General features: G+C 47.2%; 1 protein-coding gene across 2 annotated transcripts in view; it reads right to left on the reverse strand.

Moving 5' to 3' along the window:
• Positions 1–25082, reverse strand: part of IGSF21 (immunoglobin superfamily member 21) — a 465054-nt gene that overhangs the window by 103739 nt on the left and 336233 nt on the right. For both annotated transcript variants that reach the window (XM_040327056.1, XM_040327055.1), the window contains exons 5-6: positions 14872–14987; positions 2801–3272 (exon numbers count right to left, since the gene is read on the reverse strand). In XM_040327056.1, coding sequence (XP_040182990.1) covers positions 2801–3272; positions 14872–14987 — 588 coding nt within the window. The remainder of the gene's footprint in view (positions 1–2800; positions 3273–14871; positions 14988–25082) is intronic.

Genomic DNA, 25082 nt, shown 5'->3' on the forward strand with positions numbered 1-25082 from the left:
TCTGAGATGGAGTAGAATACTGTTATTAAAGGTCAGTTTATTACTAAAACCTGTGTATATATGGGCATATCTGTTCTGTAGTGGTTACTGGGCTGCTTTCAAACTGATCCGCAGGCGCAGAGCAGCGCACCTGAGGGTTACCTGCACTGAGCCATAGACTTCTGTTATTACCTGCGCGTTTGGTGAGCTTTCTGAAAGTGCACCAAACCTGCAGAATATAATAGAAGTCTATTGCAAAGTGCAGGAAAGCCAAACATACACTGCGCTGCACCCGCGGTGCGCTTAAACCGCAGAGCATCAGTGTAAAAGCAGCCATGGGCCACTTTCACGCGGTCAGTCCGACCCAATTGGACCCGCCATTCACCTCTAAGGAGTGGCAGATGTAAACCGACTTGTGTCCTACCTCCAATCTGATCCGGCTGTGTCTGTGTCCACTCTGCATATGCAGAGCGGACACGGACCTGCCATCTGCTGATTGTGGCCCGCGACCGGTTACCAAGTCGCTTAAGTGGCCCTCGTGCTTCAAAAGGTTGGGCACCCCTGCATTAGAGAGCCGAATGGTGGTCAATTTACACCAATGGATTATCTATGAAAGAATATCTATAGAAGATAGATTATCTATAGAAGAATCTGGTGATGGGGCACGTGCTGGGTAATGGCTCTGGAAGCCATAGTGATGAGTTCCATCCCCGCTCCGAGATGTATAACATCACCTACCAATGCAGACCAACTGGCATTGGAATGAATGCCAGTCTTAGCCATGGTTAAGCGAGGGGCCGAGCGAAATACGTTGGGGCGGCCACCTGATTAAACTCTGAGGGGTGGAGAGAAACGCTATAGGGGCGTGACTTGGCAGGATTCCTGCCATTCCTTCCAGTACCAGTGAGTCTGCATTGATGTGCGTCTTCATGGGATCAATCCTTTGCTCAACAGTTGTTTGGAGCCGAGACATGCTCCTTCCCTGGCCGGCACTCTCATTGGTGGATACAGGATTAATTTCCCTGAGCGGCACACATTTTCCATTCCCACCTACCAACCTTTCAAGAAAGGTGGAGAAAAATAAGAATCTTTAGCTTGGCTCTGTAATGGTTGCATCTTATGGCTAAAGACATTGCACACAGGATGCCACAAAGCTCATTTGTGTATAACCCCTTGCCGCCGAGAATAAGCACATATGCATCCTCGGCTTTTGGTTGTTTAGAGCGGGCGATCGGCTTTTTGGTGATAACAACTGATGCGGCTAAAAGCTACTCGGTTGTTATCCCGGAGGAACGGGAAAGGACATCCCCCCTCCTGCCACCTCCGCCGCTCTTACTGGGCCTCCCGTCCCACCGGGAGACCCGATCCTCGATCTGGCACTTCCGGCGCCTAGAGAGCCACTGGCAGGAAGCTGGAAATGGCTTCCTGCCAGTCTCCTGAATGTAAACACGGAAGCGACGTCACAACGCCACCATGTCACTTCCGGTTTACTCGGCTGCCAATGGCGCCAGATTTAAAAAAATATACAGTATTCAAAATCGCCGTTTTCGGCGATCTGAATACTTTGAAGTGTAAAGGAGGGACTAGGGGTCTTTTAGACCCCCGGATCCCTCCATAAAGAGTACCTGTCACCACCTATTAAGGTCACAAGGGATGTTTACATTACTTGTGACAGCAATAATAGCGATCATTTTTTTTTAAAACACAATATAATAATATAAAAAAGAAATAAATAATAATAAAAAGTCGCGCCTGCATATGTAAATGGTGTTCAAATCACACATGTGAGATATCACCGCTATCACTGGAGCGAGAGCAATAATTCTAGTACTAGACCTCCTCTGTAACTCTAACCTGGTAACCGTAAAAAAAACATTTTAAAGCGTCACCTATGGAGATTTTTAGGTACCGTAGTTTGTCACCATTCCACGAGTGCGCGCAATTAGAAAACGTGACGTGTTTGGTATCTATTCACTCGGCGTAACATCATCTTTCACATTATACAAAAAAATTGGGTTAACTTTACTTTAAAATTCATGAAAGTGTCTTTTTTTTCCCCAAAAAGTTGTGTTTGAAACACCGCTGCACAAATACCGTGTGACATAAAATATTGCAACAATCGCCATTTTACTCTTTAGATTCTCTGCTAAAAAACATATACAGTATATATAATGTTTGGGGGGTTCCAAGTAATTTTCTAGCAAAAAATACGAATTTTAACTTGTAAACACCAAATGTCAGAAATAGGCTTAGTCATGAAAAGGGTTAAACAGTATACTGTATTTATCGGCGTATACCGCGCACTGTAGGTGCGCGATATACACCGATACCCGCTTTCCACGCTGTGTTTGAATGCCGCCGCCGACATATACCGAGCACAGTACACTCGTGTACACTGGGCCAGGCTCGCGGTCATGCCATGTGCCGCCTCCTAGCCTTTATGCGAGAGGAGCCGAGCGTGCCCGAGTGTACTGCGCTCGGTATATATCGGCGGCGGTGTTCAAACACAGCGCGGGAAGCGGGGATCGGCTCAAAAACAGCGCGGGAGAAGCGGGGAGGACACCACCAAGGCCGCAGACGGACACCAGACCAGACAAGGCCGCCAATGGACGCCGGGCAAGACACAGACGAGCGGCATTCAAATTGTAAGTATTTTCTTTTTTTCCCCTAAAATTTCACTTCTAGGTTGGGGGTGCGCGCTATACGCCGGTGCGCGCTATAGGAAGATAAATACGGTAAACACTTGGAATGTATTCAGAGTATTCTACAAACCATTGAGACATTTCTTGAAAAAACAAAGAAAGCATGCTGTGCCACTTACCTAATGTGACCTCCGATTGCATGGGCATGGTCAGTGCCGGGTGCTTGACCTCACAGCTGAAGAGCGCTTCATTGTCCACTTGTGGGTTTAGAGTCCAGGTGAGCATAGCTCGGACCTCCACTGTCCCATCACTCATTGGAAGATGCATTTGATGGAAGAAATAAGACGGGTCTGTACTGGGGACCCAACGCGGGAACTCCAGGCTAACTACTGTCTCTGGAATGGCCTCGGTCACTGAGCTGGACATGGGCCCTTGGTCAGAGGTGCGTCCACGGAACGGCATCTCTGTGAAAGGACTTGGTCCTCGTTCCTCCGTGTCCAAAAGTAAAAGTGATTTTTGCATTTTAGTATCATCCATGTCGCGGTTTAGGAGGTTCCGGGAGCCCCGACTATTCATCAGTGCGGCGGCGGCAGGTGGCGGCTCCAGCATGGGAATGACTTCTATCAGTTCCCCGTCACGCTTGAAATAAACCTGAAGACAAAATTAGAAATATTAGTCTTGTCGTTTAAACAAACTTGTGTTTCAATAACCTACAAGACCCTACATAAAGCCACCAACCAATACATGGAAGTGGCAACAGACTTCGAGCCCTAAAAAGAAAAATGGCCGAAATCAAGTCAGGTTTTGTTTATTTGTACTCGCATGCATAACGTGAACCTGTCACAATAGGATTACAGTATATGCATTCACGTCAGTAAATGCCTTCAGAGAGCCTACAATCCGGGGTTCCTATCACATATACATACTAGAGCCAAAAGGTCACTTTTTGGGTTAACCTTCCTTCTTGTACTCAGAGTCTCAGGTAATCGTGCTAGGGCAAGGTCTGAGGGGAAAACAGGGAAAGTGACCTTAGGTGTGCCGGGGTCACGTGCAGGACCATATCCTAGGCAGGGTGCACAGGGTGCATTGCACCCAGGCGCCTGCAGAGGTGGGGGCGCCAAACATCTAACAGACTCTCTAACAGAAGCCCTCTCTGTGTCCGTCACAGAGGCCCCCCTTCAGGTCCCAATAAAGTACTCTGCTTCTCTTCCTGTATTTTGTTTATTGTTATTAGATCATGTAAGGATCCCAGGGTAATGAAGAATTTGTGGGGGAGCATCTCTGTGGCTGAGTCATTGCCATAGAAACATTTGTAAAGGGGAGGCGTTAGTAAAATTACGACGCCCATGTGGGGGCGCCAGAAATATTAATGCACCCAGGAGCCTGTGACCCTAGGATCGGCCCTGGTCATGTGGTCAGTATGCCTAAAAGGGGGCATACCCAAGTAGAAGTAAAAGAAGAAATATCAAGAAAAAAGAGGATGGGTGAGTGGGACACAAGAAAACCATCACCCAGAAGGAGGAAGGAGGGCGGGTTTAAATACCTCTCTACTCCTCCTACAAGTACAGGCTGACCTGCGAAAAAATCCTAGCGGAAAAACCGTTCGTCTGTATGCTTTTCCGACGGGGGGGGAAACGCGCATGCTCAGAAACAATTTGACGTATGCTCAGAAGCATAGAACTTCATTTTTTTAGCTCGTCGTAGTCTTTTAAGTCACCGCGTTCTTGGCAGTCAAAAGTTCACCGGACTTTTGTGTGACCTTGTGTGTATGCAAGGCAGGCTTGAGAGGAATTCCATCGGGAAAACCATTTTTTTTTTTTTTTAGACAGGAAAAGCGGTTCTGTGTCCATAAACTGAATAAACTTTTAGAATTTTTACAAAATGTAGGTAAGCTGCCGTCGATTGACGGGTAGATCGCCGCGGACCTCCGACTGGCCCACTGAGCCATCGGCCCTCCGAGTCATCGGCCCACCGGGAATCTCCCGGTAGTCCCAATGGCCAGTCCATCCCTGTTGTAGTGGATCTGGCAGATACTAGAATTAGACTTGAGGGTTTGGTCAGTTGACTGGCAGGTACTTGTTAGGCAGCTTGTATACTTACCCAGCACTGCCTTGCTTTTGTGTGACCTTGTGTATGCAAGGCAGGCTTGAGAGGAATTCCGTCGGGAAAACCATCAGTGTTTTTTTTTTCCCGACGGGAAAACCGGTCGTGTGTACGAGGCATTCCAGGTTCTGTGTCCATAAACTGAATAAACTTTTAGAATTTTAAATTTTTAGGTAAGTTAAAATTCTCTGCTGGCAGCTGGGTTGGTCAGGCTACATAAACGTCTCCCCGTATCTGTAGACTGAATCCTCATTGAGGTGGAAGAAAATATTATCCACTGTGTTCTGGAAATATTAATGACTGCAAGTCTCTTAAGGAAGATTATCCGACGCTGTGCCAAAATACAACGCCGCGTGACGCTCAGAAGTGCTATATTTCCCAAAGCAGAATCTTCAGGAGCGCCGCGAAGTATCGGCGGCATGTCTTGGGAACAGCAAATGAGGAGAATTTGTTTAAAGTTGGCAATTTTCCTGGTGAAAATGCCAGATTATGAAGTGTCTTGCCTTGCTTCTAGCTATCGAAAAAAATAAAAAGACAATATTTGTATTTCAAAGGGTGAAGAATTCAGAGGCACGCAATTATAAGCAGTCTATGAAAAGGATAATTGAACCGGCAGAAGGCAATGTTTTTGAACTGTGGGAGGGAACCTTGTGGACGAGGCGAGGAAATCCAAGTGAACATTGGAGAATATCTTTCGGGAGTCTCCAACGTTCACTTGGATTTCCTTGCCCTGGACCCCAAATTTGTCACACATGTAGTCCCACTCTACAAGTGTGCAAAGTTTGTTGTCCAGGGGACCTACGGCTGGGGAGCACCAATTTTTCAAAGCCGGGCACCCCTTCCATTGACTCCCATGTTAAACGGTCATTTCTCCGGTGACGTTGGGGACCCGGTACCGGCCGGTCGTAGGCCTGGAACTTGGCACACAAGTAGCCACATTTCTCCTCTACAAGTGTGCAAAGATTGTTGTCTGGAGGACCTACGGCTGGGGAGCACCGATTTTTCAAAGCCGGGCACCCCTTCCATAGACTCCCATGTTAAACGGTAATTTCTCCGGTGACTTTGGGGACCCGGTACCGGCCGGTCGTAGGCCTGAAACTTAGCACACAAGTAGCCCCATTTCTTCTCTACAAGTGTGCAAAGTTTGTTGTCTGGGGGACCTACGGCTGGGGAGCACCGATTTTTCAAAGCCGGGCACCCCTTCCATAGACTCCCATGTTAAACGTTAGTCTAGTCATGGACACAGTGAGGCAAGGTACACAGTGAGGCATGGACACAGTGAGGCAAGGGACACGGTGAGGCAAGGGACATAGTGAGGCATGGGACACAGTGAGGCATGGGCACAGTGAGGCATGGGCACAGTGAGGCATGGGCACAGTGAGGCATGGGACACAGTGAGGCATGGGACACAGTGAGGCATGGGACACAGTGAGGCATGCAGATGGACACCTTAGGCTTATACTCGAGTCTATACGTTTTCCCATTTTTTTTGTGGTAAAATTAGGTGCCTCGGATTATATTTGGGTCGGCTTATACTCGAGTATATACGGTACTTCTTTCTGATATTGTAACTTTAATGAAGTGGAATTGACGACGGTAAGATTATCCCTGCCGCTGTAGCCAGGAGAACCCCGCGGCGGGCTTACACCCCGCACACCTTATAAATGCCGCCCTACGACGTCTGTATAGAGTGTTCCAGGATCGTTATCAGAGAAAAGGAGCCACTGAGCTGTTTATTGGGGCATCCTTCCTTACCTCTAATAGGTTCACTTCGGTAGCTGAGATTATGCCAGATTTCTGCAGAGTGACTGACAGCCCCGGCCTTGTGCCAAAAAAACAAATAAGCGAGAGTTTCCAACACCTGTCTCTTCAGGAACGCCCGAGCTGCAGGGATTTGTAAACTAGTTGGCTGAATAAAATCTACTTAAGAAGCCCTTCGAAAACCATTCAAATCTTGACCTTTGATCAGAGATCAATATAAAGTATCGCAGGGAAATTTAGCACAGCTTTTCTGGGTGGGACTGGAGGCTCCTGTTCTGTGATTCTGTGGTCTGCAACTTCCATGTAAATGTGTGAGGGAGGCGACAATGAGTAGAGAGAGAGAGCTGTGCATGAACTGGCTGTAATTGATGGGGGGGGGGGGGCATGGAGTATTAAAAGTCGCTGGGTGTATTGGATGTCCTTTTTCAATGCTGTACATTGTGGTTCCATCCACTGACCCCCCCTAAGTCACTGAAGACAATGATGGGGGGGGGGGGGTCAGAGGATGAAACCACAGCATATGGCCAGGGGTCACAGGAATTTGACATTTGCAGAGGTGTTGAGTACTGAAGATTCTAACAAAGGCTGCAGTCCTGGAATGGAGGGGAGGTGGAAGACCCAGGCCCTAGGCGAGGGTAATACTTCCTCTATTCCTGGGACCTGGGGAGGTGAGTATAGTGTCTATTCCAGAGACCTGAGAGGGGGGTTAGTATAATATATCTGTTCCAGGGAGCTATGGGGGGGGGGGTGAATTTAATTCTTCTATTCTATGGACCTGGGGTGAGTAAATATGTCTATTCTATTCATACCTGGGGGGGTTGTGAATAGAATACTTCCATGCCATGGACCTGGGGAGGGGCGTTATAATACTTCTATTCCAGGGATATTGGGGGGGGGGGGTATATGATGTCCGACCGTCATAGGAGAGACTAGGGTGACCACGGATCCCTGACTGCCCGGGACAGTCCCGCATTTTGCAGGTCTGTCCCGGGCACATTCATTCCATTCATGCCCCCATAAAAGGCCGCCACATCACCGCTTCACTCACTGACAGTACTTGTCCTGGCCGGGAGTGCCTGGAGGAGCACAATCCCGCCCCCTGCTTGTGATTGGAGCAATGGCGGTGCGTCTATAGAGGGCGCTGGAGCGCCGCCCCCTCGGGCTCTCGCACCGCCATTGAAATAACATAGATTTATGCATTGCATGAATCTATGTTATTGTTGCCGGCCGCTGCCGCCGACTATTCAGATGGCCGGACGGCGAGCGCCGGCCACCTGAATAACGGCAGCTGGTTGACTGTGCAGAAGTGCCTTTCCGAGTACAGGAGTCTCAGCCAATCAGGTTCGCCGGTTCTGGTTACCGGTATCCTGATTGGCTGAAGCGTCATCGAGGGCGGGAGAAAACATCAAGGGACGTGGAAGGAGGATGGCTGACCCGCAGAAAGGTAAGTGCCGGGCGGGGAGGGAGGGGCATTATATTGGGCACAGTGGCATCAATGGGCATTTTACTGGGCACAGTGGCATCAATGGGCATTATACTGGGCACAGTGACGACAAAGGGCACAGTGGCTGCGTTTGATGACATGGCACAGTGGTGGCAATTGATGGCACAGTGGCTGCGTTTGATGGCATGGCACAGTGGTGACAATTGATGGCACAGTGGCTGCGTTTGATGGCATGGCACAGTGGCTGCGTTTCATGGCATGGCACAGTGACTGCATTTGATGGCATGGCACAGTGGTGACAATTGATGGCATAGTGGCTGCGTTTGATGGCATGGCATAGTGGTGACAATTGATGGCACAGTGGCTGGATTTGATGGGCCCAGTGGCTGCATTTGATGGGCCCAGTGGCTGCATTTGATGGCACAGTGGCTGCATTCGATGGTCACAGTGAGGCTGCAATTGTTTTTTTTTTTTTTCCCGTTTGCGCCCCCCCCCCCAAAAATGTTGGGCACCAGCCGCCACTGGATTGGAGAAATCATAAATCCCGCCTCTTGTGTCCAATCACTGTGCTGTGATGAGTTACAGCACAAACTGATTTGTGGGAAGGGAGGGTGTCCCTGAATGGTAGTTTGGAAAGGTGGTCACCCTAGAAGAGACCTGTCAAAGTGGGCGGCCAGTCTGGATGAAGTCCAGGGCCAATTTTTTTGTCCCAGCCCTGCCCGACACCGGAGGGTCACCCAGGCAGATTGTGAAGTCATCGATGGCCGGGACCTCCACCATCCTCTCGGGAGAAGGTTCCCTTTAAGAATACCGAGGGCGATGATAATGCGATCCCCCGTCTCCCGGCACACACATCCCGTGCAGTCAGGTGTGTACACAGCCGCGTGATAATATCACTGGAAAGTCACTCGATGCATTAACAGCGGGAGTCGCAGGACAAAATGCCTCTTCTAGTGCCAATTACGCAGCACAAATGCCGCCTCCTCGCTACTAAAGTCTTTCAGGTGCCATTACGGTTACATTAATGGTGCTGGTTTGCCGGAGAGAATTCAGCTTTAAGAGGGTTTAAAAAAAAAAAGAAAGAGAATAATGATATTTAATATCAAATCGTTTTTTTTTTCCCAATCTGAATGACATGATAAGTCACGGGTTGTTCAAATGTGTGGTTCTCCCCCTCCCCCCCCCCCCTAACCCCCTCTCAACAGTGTTTTAACATAGCAATGCATCTGTCAAACGGCGCTCGCTGCAGAGGGGGCAAAGGACCAAATTATGCATTCCGACTATAGAGGATGAATAATAGGCAGAATGGGGAGCGTGGAACACAAAACAAGCGATGCACTGATTGGAAAACGCAAAGGGGAATTGGAGAGAAGAGGATAAAAAGCCCTCGCCGTTTCGCCGGGGTGAGGAGAAAAAAAAAAAACACAGAGCTCGATAGAAATCTGCAAAAGCACATTAAGATGTATTAATTTAGCGGGTCGATTCTGTCAATAGGAGGCCCGCCTGCCTAGATTTTCGGCGCGGTAAAAGAAGCAGGCGGAAGGAAAAAGAAGTCGTAATGATGTTTGCTCCTTTCTCCGCTCCGGCTTTTGTTTTTATCTAGAAGTGTCGACTGAAAAAATATTTATCGAAACGAGCGCGACGCCGGCGCGCAAATCACGAGTGACAGGGGGAACGCGGTGGCAATTATAAAAACGCAGCATGAAGGCTCACATTGATATAGTGACATTGGCAGAGGGGGGGGGAAGGACAGGTTACTAGACAGTTATCAATTAAAATTGATCGTGATTTTAATGTCATTTAAAAAAAAGTGGCGGGCGTGGGAGGAAGCCATTTTTCACCTAAAGCCAAAACCAATTTTTTGGGGTTCTGTATCCCTATTGGTAAGATCTTCCTACTCTGCCTATATGAACACGTGGACAGGATTTGCCAACAAGGACAAGGTCATTTTATGAAATCGGTGGGTCCATCAGGTCCTTCTAATGCCGGACTTCCTCAAGGCCTTTTGAAGAAATTGGTGGGCCTACAAATGGTACATCTGATCCATCAGTGGGCCCTCGAATGTGTGCCACCCCCCTCCCCATTTCCTAAAATGCCAAGCTCTCTCAGGGCCATTTTAAGTAATTAGAAGGTCCATCCCCCCCCTATTTCTTTAAAGGCTGGACACTCTCATGGCCATTTTAGGAAATTGGTGGGTCCATATGGTCCATCAAAGGCCCTCTCTATTTATTTAAAGGATGGACTCCCTCAAGGCCTTTTTAAGAAATTGGCAGGCCCACCAATGGTACATCTGATCCATCAATGGGCCCTCTAACGTGTGTCCCCCTTCCCAGTTCCTTAAATGCCAGACTCTCTCAGGGCCATTTTAGGAAATTGGTGGGTCCATCTGGTCCATCAATGGGCAATCTAATGCATGCCCCCTCCCCATTTCTTTAAAGGCTGGACTCCCTCAAGGCCTTTTTAAGCAATTGACGTGCCCACCAATGTTCCATGTGATCCATCAATGGGCCCTCTCTCTCCCCCCGTTTCCTAAAATAAATTAGTGGGTCCATCAATGGGCAATCTAATGCATGCCCCCTTCCCCATTTCTTTAAAGGCTGGACTCTCTCAGGGCCTTTGTAAGAAATTGACGGGCCCACCAATGGTCCATGTAATCCATGTGTGGGTCCTCTAATGTGTGCCCCCCTCTCTCCCCATTTCCTTAAATGCCAGACTCTCTTAGGGCCATTTTAGGAAATTGGTGAGTCCATCTGGTCCGTAAAAGGGCCATCCAATGCATGCCCCCTTCCCAATTTCTTGAAATGCCGGACTCCATCAAGGCCTTTTTAAGAAATTGGCGGGCCCACCAATGGTCCATGTGATCCATTAATGGGCCCTCTAATGTGTGCCCCCCTCTATCCGTTTCCTAAAATGCCAGACTCCCCCCCAAGGCCATTTTAAGAAATTGGTGGGTCCATTGATAAGCCATCTAATGCATGCCCCTTCCCCTTTAAAGGCTGGACTCCCTCAAAGCATTTTTAAGAAATTGACGGGCCCACCAATGGTCCAAGTGATCCATCAATGGGCCCTCCAAAAAAATGGGGAGGGGGGCACACATTAGAGGGCCCACTGATGGATCAGATGTACCATTTGTGGGCCCACCAATTTCTTCAAAAGGCCTTAAGGATGTCCAGCCTTTAAAGAAATGAGGAAAGGGTATGCATTAGATTAGATGGCCCATTTATGGACCAGATTGACCCACTCATTTCTTAAAATGGCCCTGAGAGAGTCCAGCCTTTAAAAAAATGGGGAGGGGGGCACACATTAAAGGCTGGACTCTCTCAGGGCAATTTTAAGAAATGAGTGGGTCAATCTGGTCCATGAATAGGCCATCTAATCTATTGCATGCCCTTTCCCCATTTCTTTAAAGGCTGGACTTCCTTAAGGCCTTTTAAAGAAATTGGTGGGCCCACAAATGGTACATCTGATCCATCAGTGGGCCCTCTAATGTGTGCCCCACACCCCCCTCCCCATTTCCTAAAATGCCAGACTCTCTCAAGGCCATTTTAAGAAATTAGTGGGTCCATCAATGGGCAATCTAATGCATGCCCCCTCCCCATTTCTTTAAAGGCTGGACTCTCTCAGGGCCATTTTAGGAAATTGGTGGGTCCATCTGGTGTAGCTGTACTGGGTAGCCAATCAGCTTCTAACTTCAGCTTATTCAATTGAGCTTTGACAATAGGAGCACCCCTCCTAGTCTCACCCTCCAGCCGGACTTTTCCGGGCTTCTCCACTGCAATCAGGCCGTATAACAGCTCCAGGCTTGGCAAATTAGCGACACCACAGATTCTCCAAGATACCCAGACGCTGAGTGTTGTTTTTCACCCTTGTATAGAACTTCTGTCATAGCAACCTTTCATCCTAGAACACAACAGCAATGTTTTCTCAGCTGCCTTGGAAGATCAAAAGACAGAATCACTTTCAAAGCTCTCTGTCTAACGTATAAGTGTATTCTGGGAAATGCCCCCCAATATCTATGCGAGAAACTAAAAGCTCACAACACCAATCGCATTCTGCGATCCACCAACCAAAATCTACTCCAGATACCCAAAGCCAGAAAAGGGCAAAGGAGAACGAAGATTTGCGGTCCAAGGACCCAGACTATGGAATGCTCTACCAACCAGCATCCGATTGGAGGTAAACCACCTGGCCTTCAGGAGAAAGATCAAGACCCATCTCTTCTGAGGGCCCAGGGAATGGATACCAAGCGCCCAGAGGCGATTCAGTTTGCATGTGTTGCGCTATATAAGTTTCTCACTCACTCATCCATGACTTCTGCAATATGATGAGGCTTTTTATCTTAAAAGCAGGCGGCCATGTTGATGATGTGCAAAACGTAGCAGCAGATCGGATTTTCATTTATTGGGGTCAGATTGGCTGACGTGATTTCGAATAGGTTGGCATCCTCCGCCATTTTGCACATCGGCGTGTTAAACAGGATGGATAATGGCTTGCAAACCTAGAATACCAACCAAATTCCTCATTCACTCATATCTGAAGCTTCATGCTGAAGAGAGGCCCGGAGCGAGAAAATTAAAAAGGAGCTAGCAGAGGGCCGGCGTGACAGGAGTGATAAGGGGGCAGCAAGGGTTAAGGAAGTCAGTGCAGGAAAAGTGAGGATTAGTGGATTGGAGGAAAAGTTATGGATAGGAGGAGTTTAGTTTATTTAAGGGGCAGGAAGGATTACCCAGGCAACACTGCAAGGGGAAAAGTTGAGAGGAGGAGATTCCCACCTGCCCTCCCTGTTTTCGTTTTAATTTTCTCTTTATTTTAGGTGGTGCAGCAGGATATGTCATGGCAGCGGACAACTGGCGGTGGTGGTCTTTGATGGTGGTAACTGTTGGAGAACAATCAAATGGAGGAAGGGCTGCCCTATGAACAGTGATTGGTCCAAAGGCAAATGGGAGGGAGTTTTGGATGAGTGAGGGTGGCTGGAACTCAGAGGTCTCTATTATCGTCCATGCAAGGTTGAGTAAGGATCTGGGCTGGCCAAAGCCTCATGGAAGCCTGGGCTGTATTTTGGGCCTAGCCATGTGGCCAAGGCCAAAGCCTTCTCCTCTTTTTACATTGTGAGCTCAGCCAGGGAGGAGAAGCGAGTGTTGAGTATATTCTATCTTATTTGCCAGTATTGTTTGTTAGGCCATAGACATTTTCTGTTAGAATGTGATGTTCCTACTTTGAAGGAAATAAATATATGTTGAACTAGCAATGCTTCTGTCTTTATAACTAGCATTATAGCTGTAAGCCTAATATACACTCTGGTCTTATATACTAGCAAACAAGGGACTCATATACAGTAATACAGATGCAATAGTTATATATATATATATATATTATAAGTTATAGTAAAGGATAAATAGACACATAGTTATTATTGCATGATTGCTTCTTCAGTAACTAACCCATGAGATGGAGGTGTGGGGGACTCATCGGTGGTAGGGGCCTCCTGGTGTGTGCAGTTAACACTGGTTAGCTGAGGATGGTGGCACTGTGGGTAACAGGTTGTCTCCAAGCTGGTGTTATCACAGCTGGAGGCTTGGTACGGTAAAAGGCCCGCAGTGAAAAATGGAATGGGGAAGTGCCCTCAAAGACCACTGGGGGGGGAGCAACTGATATTTGAGTTGTTGTTATTGTTAAAATGTTATTTATATGTAGCGCTCACCACCGAAGGAGCCGCTGTTTAGTTTGGGATCGGCCTATTTAAGTTACCTTCTTGAATTGGTCTAGGGGTGATAGCTATGAGTGTGAATAAAGAGCAATTGAGTTTTCAATGCTTTATTCCAAGGCCCAACATGGCCAACATCAACATGACACACAATAGAGAAAAAGTTGATGAGCATAGAGAAACTTTAGTATCAGGACTTGGATATGAAAGAGAGCAAGCCTGCTCTCAGCAATAATGTAACCCAATTCGTCGCCACCACAATCAGGGTGGGTAAAGTGCCCCCGGACAGGCGTCTATCACAGGCCTGGCAGCCGGAGCGCCAATTAAGTATCACTGGGAGGAACAGGCCTCTGCCACAGGCTTGACAATTTGAGATTTGTGAAATTAGATTTAGTGAGTCCTCCCAGTCAGTTCAGATAGTGTCACCCACTGACAGCTTGAGCATACCTGTCATGCAGTGTGGTGACTGGATCCCTGATGGTTCGTCTAGGCCTCCTGGACAACCTCCGATTCTAGGTTCTCCCGAGCCAGTTCCCCATCGCACAGCTCCCGGCTTAGGATCCTCTCAGCAGAAGGTTGGGACCCAGCCAGTCGCTGGGGCCCCTCTCTTGGTTAGGATGAGGCTCCGCATGGTGCATGACCCCAGTAAAGCAGGTCACGGTGGCAGGGCCCATGGATGCGCGCACCCTGAAGGTGGGTACCGCACCTGGAACTCGGGCCCCGCACAGAACAGAGCGGCCAAAAGGCGGTTTCCAAGATATATCCCCCTCCCAGCATGCCCGACGAGGGAAGACCTCCCCTGATTGGCTGCTAGGAGAAGGTGGGTCTGTCAGAACCCCTCTAGCGCCAGCTGCCGCCCGGGGGTGATAACGCACCCCCGGAGCACAGACTGACCCACAGGACAAATTCTGAAAATTGGCAACAGCCTAAATTTTCATAAACTGTGAATGGGAGTAAACTAATCCTCCCATTCCTACTTATTCTAGCGTAGCGCCCGTACTGAAAAGTTAGGGGACGCTACACATATATTTAATATTTGTGAATAAAATGGCTGCCTAGGGCAAGTTATACTCCAAGTCAAGTGTGGTCTCGTTAATTGTAAGTAAGGTTAAGTGGGGTTTAGGGTTGGAGTATGATAAATGGTGGCAGTCAAGTTGAAGGGTCAGGGTGTACATCTCATCTACCCTGGTCATGGCATCACACATTCAATTAGAAGACTCTCCAAGATTAGCACTGACCTGTGGCGCTGGCTTTCCTCCGTACACAATGCACACCAGGGTGAAATTCTGGGCCTGGTACCGGCTGAATGGAGCTGGGGTATCGGCAGCGACCACTGCGATGGAGACAGGAGGAGCTGTGGAGAAAATAGAAGAAACTGGTTATGGAGGTTGCAACGCTGTCTCAGATTTAACCACTTATAGTGAGACTTTACAAGAAAAAAACAGTTTCCAGGTTATTTATGTACAATACATGGATTTTATTGTACTTCATTGCAGAGTTTTACATGTTTCTGCCTTTTAAATACTGGGAAAAGCCACTGAACTGACTTCCTCTAACTGAAGGGAATGGGGGAGGGAGGTCTTCTATCAGTTATAATCACATCATTAGTGCTGTAATAAGAGAACATCCATTGGGAAAACAATAAACCAATCATATCAGTAGAAAAATAAGGGATTCTTTGTGTCGAGGGGTGCAAGGTCGCTAGTGTTGCCATGATTACAAGGGAAGCAAGCTTGCTGAACAAAATACCAAGATCACATGAAATGGAACTAAGCCCTCCTATCCACCGAGGACGTCATCATCTTATCTTCTATTTAGGTCTGCATCGGTCATGGTGTTGCACACCTGGACCAGATTGACCCCAGCCATTTAAGGGCTTCAAAGGTTACAAGCCTCTCAGGCATAGTCTGATGTCTCTGCCTCCTATCAGTTATAATCACATCATTGGTACAGTATTAGGAGAACATCAATTGGGAAATCAATAAACCAATCATATCAGGATGCAAGGTCGATAGTGTTGCCATGCTTACACAGGAAGCAAGCTTGCTGAACGAGATACCAGGATCACTTGAAATGGAACAAAGCTCTCCTATCCACCGAGGACTTCGTCATCTTATCCTCTATTTAGGTCTGCATTGGTCATGGTGGTGCACACCTGGACCAGATATGACACCAGCCATTTAAAGAAGAAGTAAACCCATCCATAAAACAGTTTAATTTCCGCCATGTGCCGGAAATGTAACATTCCCATTGGTTGTACTCTCAACCAAACTGTCAAACCATCCAATGGCTGGTGTCATAACTGATCACATGTGCAGCACCATGGCAGTTGTAGATTAAACAGAGGCAAAGATGGCAGCTTCATTGGCTGAAAACAATGGGGGGGTTTACTTACACTTTAAGGGCTTCAAAGGTCAATTGGGAGTTGACATACTGGTAACTGTGCATGGCTCAACTCCATCCCACTAACTCAAACTATTCAACCAAAAGACCTGATCAGAAGAAGTATACTGACACTACAAAGCCTCATTCTCCTGGTGGTTCCAGATCTGGAACAAGCCCTGTACCATACCTGAGGACCCGATAATGGTAGCCCAGATACCCTTGGTGAGCGCACCTGTGGAACCTTCTTGGTCGCTCCAATAATAGGGCCGCCATCACCAGACCACCACCCACTCCTGACCCAAGCCAGCTGTTACAAGACCTCAGGTATAGTCTGATGTCTCAGCCTCGTACAGGCCTACTATAGTACAGCACTTGAGTGATACAATAATGAAGCATTCCTTGTCTTAACATTCTTTTACAATTCCACAAGTTCATATCGCTGGCATCCACATCATTAGTACAAACGATTCAAGCTTTACATGACCCAAAACGAAAAATAAAAAAGTTTAGAAGGGGTGGAGAGGGATTAGAACATCCGTTAAGTTTTCATTGCCCTCGTTTGGGAGATTCACTCTTTGTCCTGTTTTATTTTCATTGAATGTGAAAGCAAAAGAAAATCACAAATTTTGGGTTGTCCCCAGAAAAGCAACACAGGTGAAATCTTCCAATGGGGACACTAGTCGGTGGGGGAGGGACTAGTGGTTGGGGAGTCTTGAGGGATTTCTCCACTTTTCAGGGATTTTGTAAGAGTCCAGGGCAGGGCTTACTACGCATGCACCAATGGCGTGTTGCCGCAAGAGGAAATCCGTGCCAACTGAGCATGCGCCAGAGACGCCTCAGTGTGCCAATCTGCGCAGAAGACATGATGGAAAAAGGCAGGAAAATGAACAGGAGGCGCACAGGTAGTGACCTCAACCTGATGGGAAAAAAGGTGGGAAAATACCCGAGAGGCGCACAGGAAGTGACCACAACCTGATGGAAAAAGGCAGGAAAATGCCTAGGAGGCACACAAGAAGTGAGTTCAACCTGATGGAAAAAGGCAGGAAAATGCCTAGGAGGCACACAAGAAGTGACCTCAACCTGATGGAAAAAGGCAGGAAAATGCCCAGGAGGCACACAAGAAGTGACCTCAACCTGATGGAAAAACGCAGGAAAATGCCCAGGAGGCGCACAGGAAGTGACCACAACCTGATGGAAAAACGCAGGAAAATGCCCAGGAGGCGCACAGGAAGTGACCACAACCTGATGGAAAAAGCAAGGAAAATGCCTAGGAGGCACACAGGAAGTGACCACAACCTGATGGAAAAAGGCAGGAAAATGCCTAGGAGGCACACAGGAAGTAACTTCAACCTGATGGAAAAAGGCAGGAAAATGCCCAGGAGGCACACAGGAAGTGACTTCAACCTGATGGAAAAAGACAGGAAAATACCCAAGAGGTGCACAGGAAGTGACCTCAACCTGATGGAAAAAGGCAGGAAAATGCCTAGGAGGCACGCAGGAAGTGACTTCAACCTGATGGATAAAAGGCCTCCCCACTACTTCAGTCTCACCTCAGGTACGTGGCCCCGTGACAGATTTTCTCTCACTTCCTTCTGGCTATGGGACAGGAAAGTGAAGGTAAATCTCCCCAATGGGACACAGAGGTTAAAAAACCCCTCCCTTACTCTATCCAAACTGAAAAAAAAAAAAGTTTTGTAGTTCTGCTTTAAGGTCTGCAGACGACAAAGAGATACACAAGAATTTGGCCCCGTCCTGGCCACTTGTTCAGTGTTGGAGTTCCTACCAGGAACTTGCGGTGAACATTTACATTTATTGAAATGAGATATTTTCAATATTTAAATCTATTCAAATGAGACAATTTGCTTGCCAGCTCTGGCACTTCTGTGCCCGGGGAGAATGGATGGCTCTATTGCTGTAATGAAGTCAGAGGGATCTCAGGTAAATTGATCTGCCTCTCAGCTGGTACAACAGTAAATCATAAGAAACCTGCAACTTAAATCATACCCGTTTCACGTATCCCAACTATCACACACACACACAGAGAAAATACAGAGATGCGGGCAAAATGGTTGTCTCTGCCCTGGACCAAAGCTATCCTTCCAAAGTTTTCCTTTTTGTCCATTTTATTCAACCACCTGATAATATCGAATATCTGTACAAGACCACCACAACATACTGAGCATGGACTCGTAACCGGCTCTCCGACTCTGAAGCAGACTAATTTCTTCTGAGCATGCGTGTACTTCTGTACGCATGATCGGATAATCCGACAAACACGCGTTTGTTGTCGGAAAATTTTAAAGCATGCTATCCAACATATGTTGGCGAAAAATCTGGCAACAATTGTTACAAAACGGTCGGATTTTCCGACAACAGCCCCGTCATCACACAATTCCTGTTGGAAAATCCGATCGTGTGTGTGCAGGCCTTCAGACCGAAATTTTAACCACTTGCCGACCAGCGCACGACGATTTACGTCGACACAATGGCGCAAGCAGGCAAATAGGCGTACCTGTACGTCCCTTTAAATTTGCCACCCACTCGTGAGTGTGCCCGCGGGCAGTGCCGATCCAGACCTCCCTAGGGCCCTAAGCAAAATGACATGGCACATTAAAAATGAGAAGCAGGGGGCGCTGACGACAGTGACATGTCACATTAAAGAAAATTGAGACGCGGGGGTGCTGAGTGCTGACTTCTTACCTCTTCTCCCATGCAGCCAGCGAGTTGAGAAGCGGGGTGAGGGGGCAAAAATTACTTCTCACCAGGCGGGGCCTATAGGACGGATCGGCCCTGCCCGTGGGTCCCAGGAACTCGATGTTCCCGGGGCGGCCCGCGATTGCGGTCGGCAAAGGCAGAACAGGGGGATGCTTTTGTAAACAAGGCATTCCCCTGTTCTGCCTAGTGACAAGTCACTGATCGAATGTTCCCTGTGATCGGGAACAGTGATCACGGTCATGTCACTAGTAGCTCCTCCCCCTAACAGTTAGAATCACTCCCTAGGACACACTTGACCCCCTCCTAGTGGTTAACCCCTTCCCTGCCAGTGTCATTTTAACAGTAATCAGTGCATTTTTATAGCACTGACCGCTGTATAAATGACAATAGTCCCCAAAATGTGTCAAAAGTGTCCGCCATAATGTTGCAGTCACGATAAAAATTGCAGATCGCCTTTACTATTTGAAAAAAAAAAAGACTAGTAAAAATGCCATAAATCTATTCCCTTTTTTGTAAATGCTATAACTTTTGCGCAAACCAATTAATAAACGCTTATTGCGTTTTTTTTTACCAAAAATATGTAGAAGAATACGTATCGGCCTAAACTGAGGAAAAAATGTGCTTTTTTAACCTCTTAAGGACCGCCTCCTGCACATTTACGTCGACAGAATGGCACGGCTGGGCACAAGCACGTACGCCCTTTTTAAGTGCCAGGTCGCGCGCCCGCGACCCGGTCCGAAGCACCGTGACCGCGGGACCCCTGGCCCTGATCGCCGCTGGAGTCCCGCGATCGGTCCCTGGAGCTGAAGAACGGGGAGAGCTGTGTGTAAACACAGCTTCCCCGTTCTTCACTGTGGCACCGTGATCGATCATGTGTTCCCTTTTATAGGGAAACACAATCGATGACATCACACCTACAGCCACACCCCCCTACAGTTAGAAACAGACATGAGGTCACACATAACCCCTTCAGCGCTCCCTGTGGATAACTCCCAAACTGCAATTGTCATTTTCACAGTAAACAATGCATTTTTAATGCATTTTTTGCTGTGAAAATGACAATGGTCCCAAAAATGTGTCAAAATTGTCCGAAGTGTCCGCCATAATGTCGCAGTCATGAAAAAAATCGCTGATCGCCGCCATTAGTAGTAAAACATTTTTTTTTATAAAAATGCAATAAAACGATCCCCTATTTTGTAAATGCTATACATTTTGCGCAAACCAACCCATAAACGCTTATTGCGATTTTTTTTACCAAAAATAGGTAGAAGAATACGTATCGGCCTAAACTGAGGGAAAAAAAACGTTTTTTTATATCTTTTTGGGGGATATTTATTATAGCAAAAAGAAAAAAATATTGCATTTTTTTCAAAATTGTCGCTCTATTTTTGTTTATAGCGCAAAAAATAAAAACCGCAGAGGTGATCAATTGCCACCAAAAGAAAGCTCTATTTGTGGGAAAAAAAGGACGCCAATTTTGTTTGGGAGCCACGTCGCACGACCGCGCAATTGTCAGTTAAAGCAACACAGTGCCGAATCGCAAAAACTGGCCGGTTCCTTTAGCCGCCTAAAGGTCCGGGTCTTAAGTGGTTAAAAAAAAAATGGGGATATTTGTTATAACAAAAAATAGAACTTTTTTTCAAAATTGTCGCTCTATTTTTGTTTATAGCGCAAAAAAAAATAAAAAACGCAGAGTTGATCAAATACCACCAAAAGAAAGCGCTATTTGTGGGGGGAAAAAGGGCGTCAATTTTGTTTGGGAGCCGCGTCCCACGACCGCGCAATTGTCAGTAAAAGCGACACAGTGCCGAATCGCAAAAAAGCGCTCTGGTCTTTGGCCAGCCGAATGGTCCCGGGGCTTAAGTGGTTATATTAGACATAAAATGTAAATCCCAACTTCACCTAACGGGTTTTTAAGAAGTTACAGAAACCAGATTTTCCTTTTGGATAAAAAGGTTTACACCAAATAAACAAAAAAGTTGACTGCCGTAAGAGCCTCCGGCTCTTTAATTAGGCAAATTAGGCGGTCGCCTAAGGCCTCAGACCCACAGGGGCCCCGCGGCCGCCTAACTTACCCAATGCATTACCCCAGTTTTGAGGGACAGGGGACCTTAACGTTGCTGTGCTCAGGCAGCCTTTACGAGCCCTGACTCAGGAGCGGGCCCGCCAACGTCCCTAACAACCAGTGAATATCGGTGACACCACCCCTTGTGACGTCAATGACCCAGCATGCCCTCAGTCAATGATGTCACAAGGGGGCGGGTTCAGCAGGTGACATCACCGGGTGGCCCCCACCCCTTAGGTATTAAAGAGCAGGATCTGGGTCCACCTTGTTAAAGTGGGCTTCCAGATTACGATAAGCCCCCTGCCCTCAGACCCCCACAATCACCGGCCAGGGTTGTGGGGAAGAGGCTCTTGTCCTTGAATTATTTTTCCCCATCATGGGTGTGAGTAGGCCCCCATGTCAAGTTTTGCCTAAGGCCTCACAAAGCCTAGAGCCGCCTCTGCCTCCGGCGGTCTTGTATGGTTTGTACCAGACCCGATAACTGTCATCCTTTGCTGGACGGCCCCCGATCTACATGTAAATGCGGGAAATATAAAAAAATAAAAGCTTTCAAACTAAAAAAAGGATTTCATATACTGAATACTAGCTTTACAGGTTATTGCCTCGTACAGTTACCAGATTAAAGCATTTTTTCCCCGAAGTCTTTCTTTCAAGCTTACTTCTGGCCAAAACCTGTAAGCCTCGAAGCAAAAAGCTGTCAGCGGATTTATTTATTTAGACAGAAAGAAAAAAAGAGAAAATCTTGTTGATGACACATTGAGAGATGATTCTTCGTGAAGCCGGTAAACATCATAAATACACATTTTTCTATCATCCTTTCCCATATCTCACCTTATAACATTGCGTCTCTGCTGAATCTTGCAGGATTTGCAGAAAAAACGGAATGGGTTATAAAAGAGCGGTAATAGCCTTAGAAATGTTGATGAACTCCACGTCCGGCTCTAAACATACAAAGGCTTTCCAATACTCTACAATGCCCAGCTCTAGTCACACATGGTCTTCAGGATAGTCTAACTTGTCAACACCCGGCTCCAGACATAAAAGGTCTTCACAGTACTCTTCAACTTTCAGGCCTAGACTTACAGATTCTTCACAATACATTTCAACTCTTCAACTTTAGTCATACAAGGTCTTCACCACACTCTTCAAAATCCAGCTCTAGTCATACAAGGTCTTCACCACACTCTTCAAAATCCAGCTCTAGTCATACAAGGTCTTCACCACACTCTTCAAAATACAGCTCTAGTCATACAAGGTCTTCACCACACTCTTCAAAATCCAGCTCTAGTCATACAAGGTCTTCACAACACTTTTCAACATCCAGCTCTAAGCATACAAGGTCTTCACAACACTCAACATCCAGCTCTAGTCATACAAGGTCTTCACCATACTGTTTAAATGTCTGGCTATAGTCATACAAGGTCTTCTCAACACTCTCCAACATCCAGCTCTAAGCATACAAGGTCTTTACAATACTCTTCAGCATCCAGCTCTTGTCATACAAGGCCTTCACGACACCTTTCAACATCCAGTTCTAGTCATACACGGTCTTCACAACACTCTTCAAACGTGCGGCTCTAGTCATACAAGGCCTTCACTTTTCAACATCCAGCTCTAGTCATACAAGGTCTTCACAATACTCTTCAACATCCAGGCCTAGACATACAGGTTCTTCACAATACCTTTCAACTCTTCAACTTTAGCCATACAAGGTCTTCACAACACTCTTTAACATCCAGCTCTAGTCATACAAGGTCTTCATTACACTCTTCAAACACCTGTCTCTAGACATAGAAGGTCTTCACAATACTCCTCAACTTTGGGCTCTAGTCGTCACACAAGGTCTTCATAACACTCTTCACCACCCATGTTCTAGTCATACACGGTCTTCACAACACTCTTCAAACGTGCGGCTCTAGTCATATTCAGGTTGTGGGTCTGCCTCTTCCAGCTCATCACATTCTAGAATCCTAAAGAAGGCAGGGGGAAGCAGTCGAACCCACAGCCAGTGAAGCCTCGAACAGTCCAAAGCAATCGCAAACTGCTCCGCCGATTACTAGGGAGCCAAAATAACTAAAATGTAAGTGCTCAGTTGGTCAACTGAAACCCTGTGTCATGGATAGGCAGTAATGTTTGTCTGTCAGCTTACCTCTCCATGTGCTCAGATTAAGAGGCCAGCCACTCTCACCTGGCTGCTTAAGTAATCTCTCCTTTAAAGCATGGCTCCACCCCAGCCCCTATCAGAGAACTCTATATTAACCTGTGCACTGCAAGCCAGCCGTGCTGATCAATATTGTGTGTTTAGCTTTCATGTGCGACTTGCTGTGTCTTCTATGTCTGATTCCAGTTACCGATCTTGGCTTGTTCTCGACTATCCTTACCTGCTTGTTACCCCGACTTTTGGCCATCTCCTGACTATTCTTACTTGCTTGTTCCAACGACTTTTGGCTATCCCCTGACTAACCTTTCTTGTCGCAGTCTGCTGCTTCCACTCTACCTCCCTGTAGTCTACCCTGAGCGTTAGCATGGAGACCCTGGGGGGCCGCGACCTGGAGCCAGTTGCAGCGCAGTCTATTCTCACCACTAGAGGCTCTGGTTAACACCTGCTGGCTCTTAGACTTGCGCCCTGGGAAATCTATGCTCTAGCTCCCGTGTTGGTGCTCCAGTGGACCTGCCTTCCTGAACCTCCCAGAGTTCCATCCGCAGCAGTCAGTCCTAGGGTCCGCGTTACCTTAGCGGTGCACTCCTGATCCCAACGGAGTGCATTTGTCACCTGACCTCAGGTGACAAGACACCTTCTAGCCAACTGATCTCGAAAGAGGAATAAATTCTCAGCACCGGCCACCATTGCTTCCCTGTGATAAAGGTGGTGGCATTTCGGCCTGTTCAGAATATAAACGTACATGCTCGTCCAACACAGGACCATATGCTTTTGCCCAAAGCACTCAGAACAACGTAGTTTGACATACGGATCTTCTGACTGCCATCTTGCGCCTCTAGAAAACAAAATGGATGTCTGTAGCTCCCATAATCCTGAGCGAGCGTTTAATGCCGCGTATGTGTCTGGTAGGAAACCCACGCAAACGCTGGCAGGTATCATTGCCGACTTCATCAACCCACCAAGGTGCGACAGACGAAAGTTTACTCTTCTTTCCTTTCGTTCAGCCCTTCTGTGCCAAGCCTACAGGGACGGCGGGGTGATAAAACTGCAGAGATCCAGCAATCTATTTTACTCACACATCGTAAAGAGGCCAATTAAAAAGGGGGAAAAAAAAGAGAGCCGTAAAAAAGAAAAAGGGGCCGGCGGTTTGGAGCGCCGTCGCCCTGGTTGTGTTCTCTGTGCATGCTGACAGCAGACTCGGGCGGCCGGGGACTTAATGACCTACAGCGTGTGTGCGCACGTCGCTGGGAGAAGGGAGGCAAATTATGGAAGCCTATAAAAGTGCGGCAAGACATGGGTTTATTATAGAGCCCACATCTTCACCGCTTTAATTAACTTCACTCCTTTGTGCTGCTCTTCTTTTTTTTCATCTCGCTGAGAGAGAGAATGTAACCCTCGCCATTCCAAAGTCTCAGGTACATCATTGCTTACCAACCATGCTCTTCATCTACCAAAATTGGGGGCAATTCTAATTTCATAGCTTGTCATATCGGGGTGCCAATTTATGATATAAGATCCTGTACCCATTTCAACATTTCCAGTTCCTTTGACTCCCCCACGGGGAACATTACCCATTATCTCCATTACCTAATGGTCTCCAATCTGGTTAACCTCTGCTCTACTACACTAGTTATGCTCAATAACTTTAAACCACTTTCAATTCAGCGTCACAACTGCTGAAGATGATGGCAACGGAGAGGGCGCATGAATATGGAGATGGCTAGTTGGTGTCAGGTCTGCCAGGAGATTCCAAACGTCACTCCGGTTTCCTGACCGGTAGTCTTGTTAATCCCAGTATCAGGTGGAGGGACGGTTGAGATCCTGCAGCCAGTATTAACCACTTCAGCCCCGGGACCATTTGGCTTGGCCAAAGACAAGGCCACTTTTTTGCGATTCGGCACTGCGTCGCTTTAACTGACAATTGCGCGGTCGCACAGCGTGGCTCCCAAACAAAATTGACGTCCTTTTATTCCCCACAAATAGAGCTTTCTTTTGGTGGCATTTGATCACCTCTGCAGTTTTTATTTTTTGCGCTATAAACAAAAGTAGAGCGACAATTAAAACATTTTTTATTTTTTTTTACTATAATAAATATCCCCAAAAATATATATATAAAAAAAAAA

This window comes from Rana temporaria, chromosome 10 (genome assembly GCF_905171775.1).
Source record: "Rana temporaria chromosome 10, aRanTem1.1, whole genome shotgun sequence".
Lineage (NCBI taxonomy): Eukaryota > Metazoa > Chordata > Amphibia > Anura > Ranidae > Rana > Rana temporaria.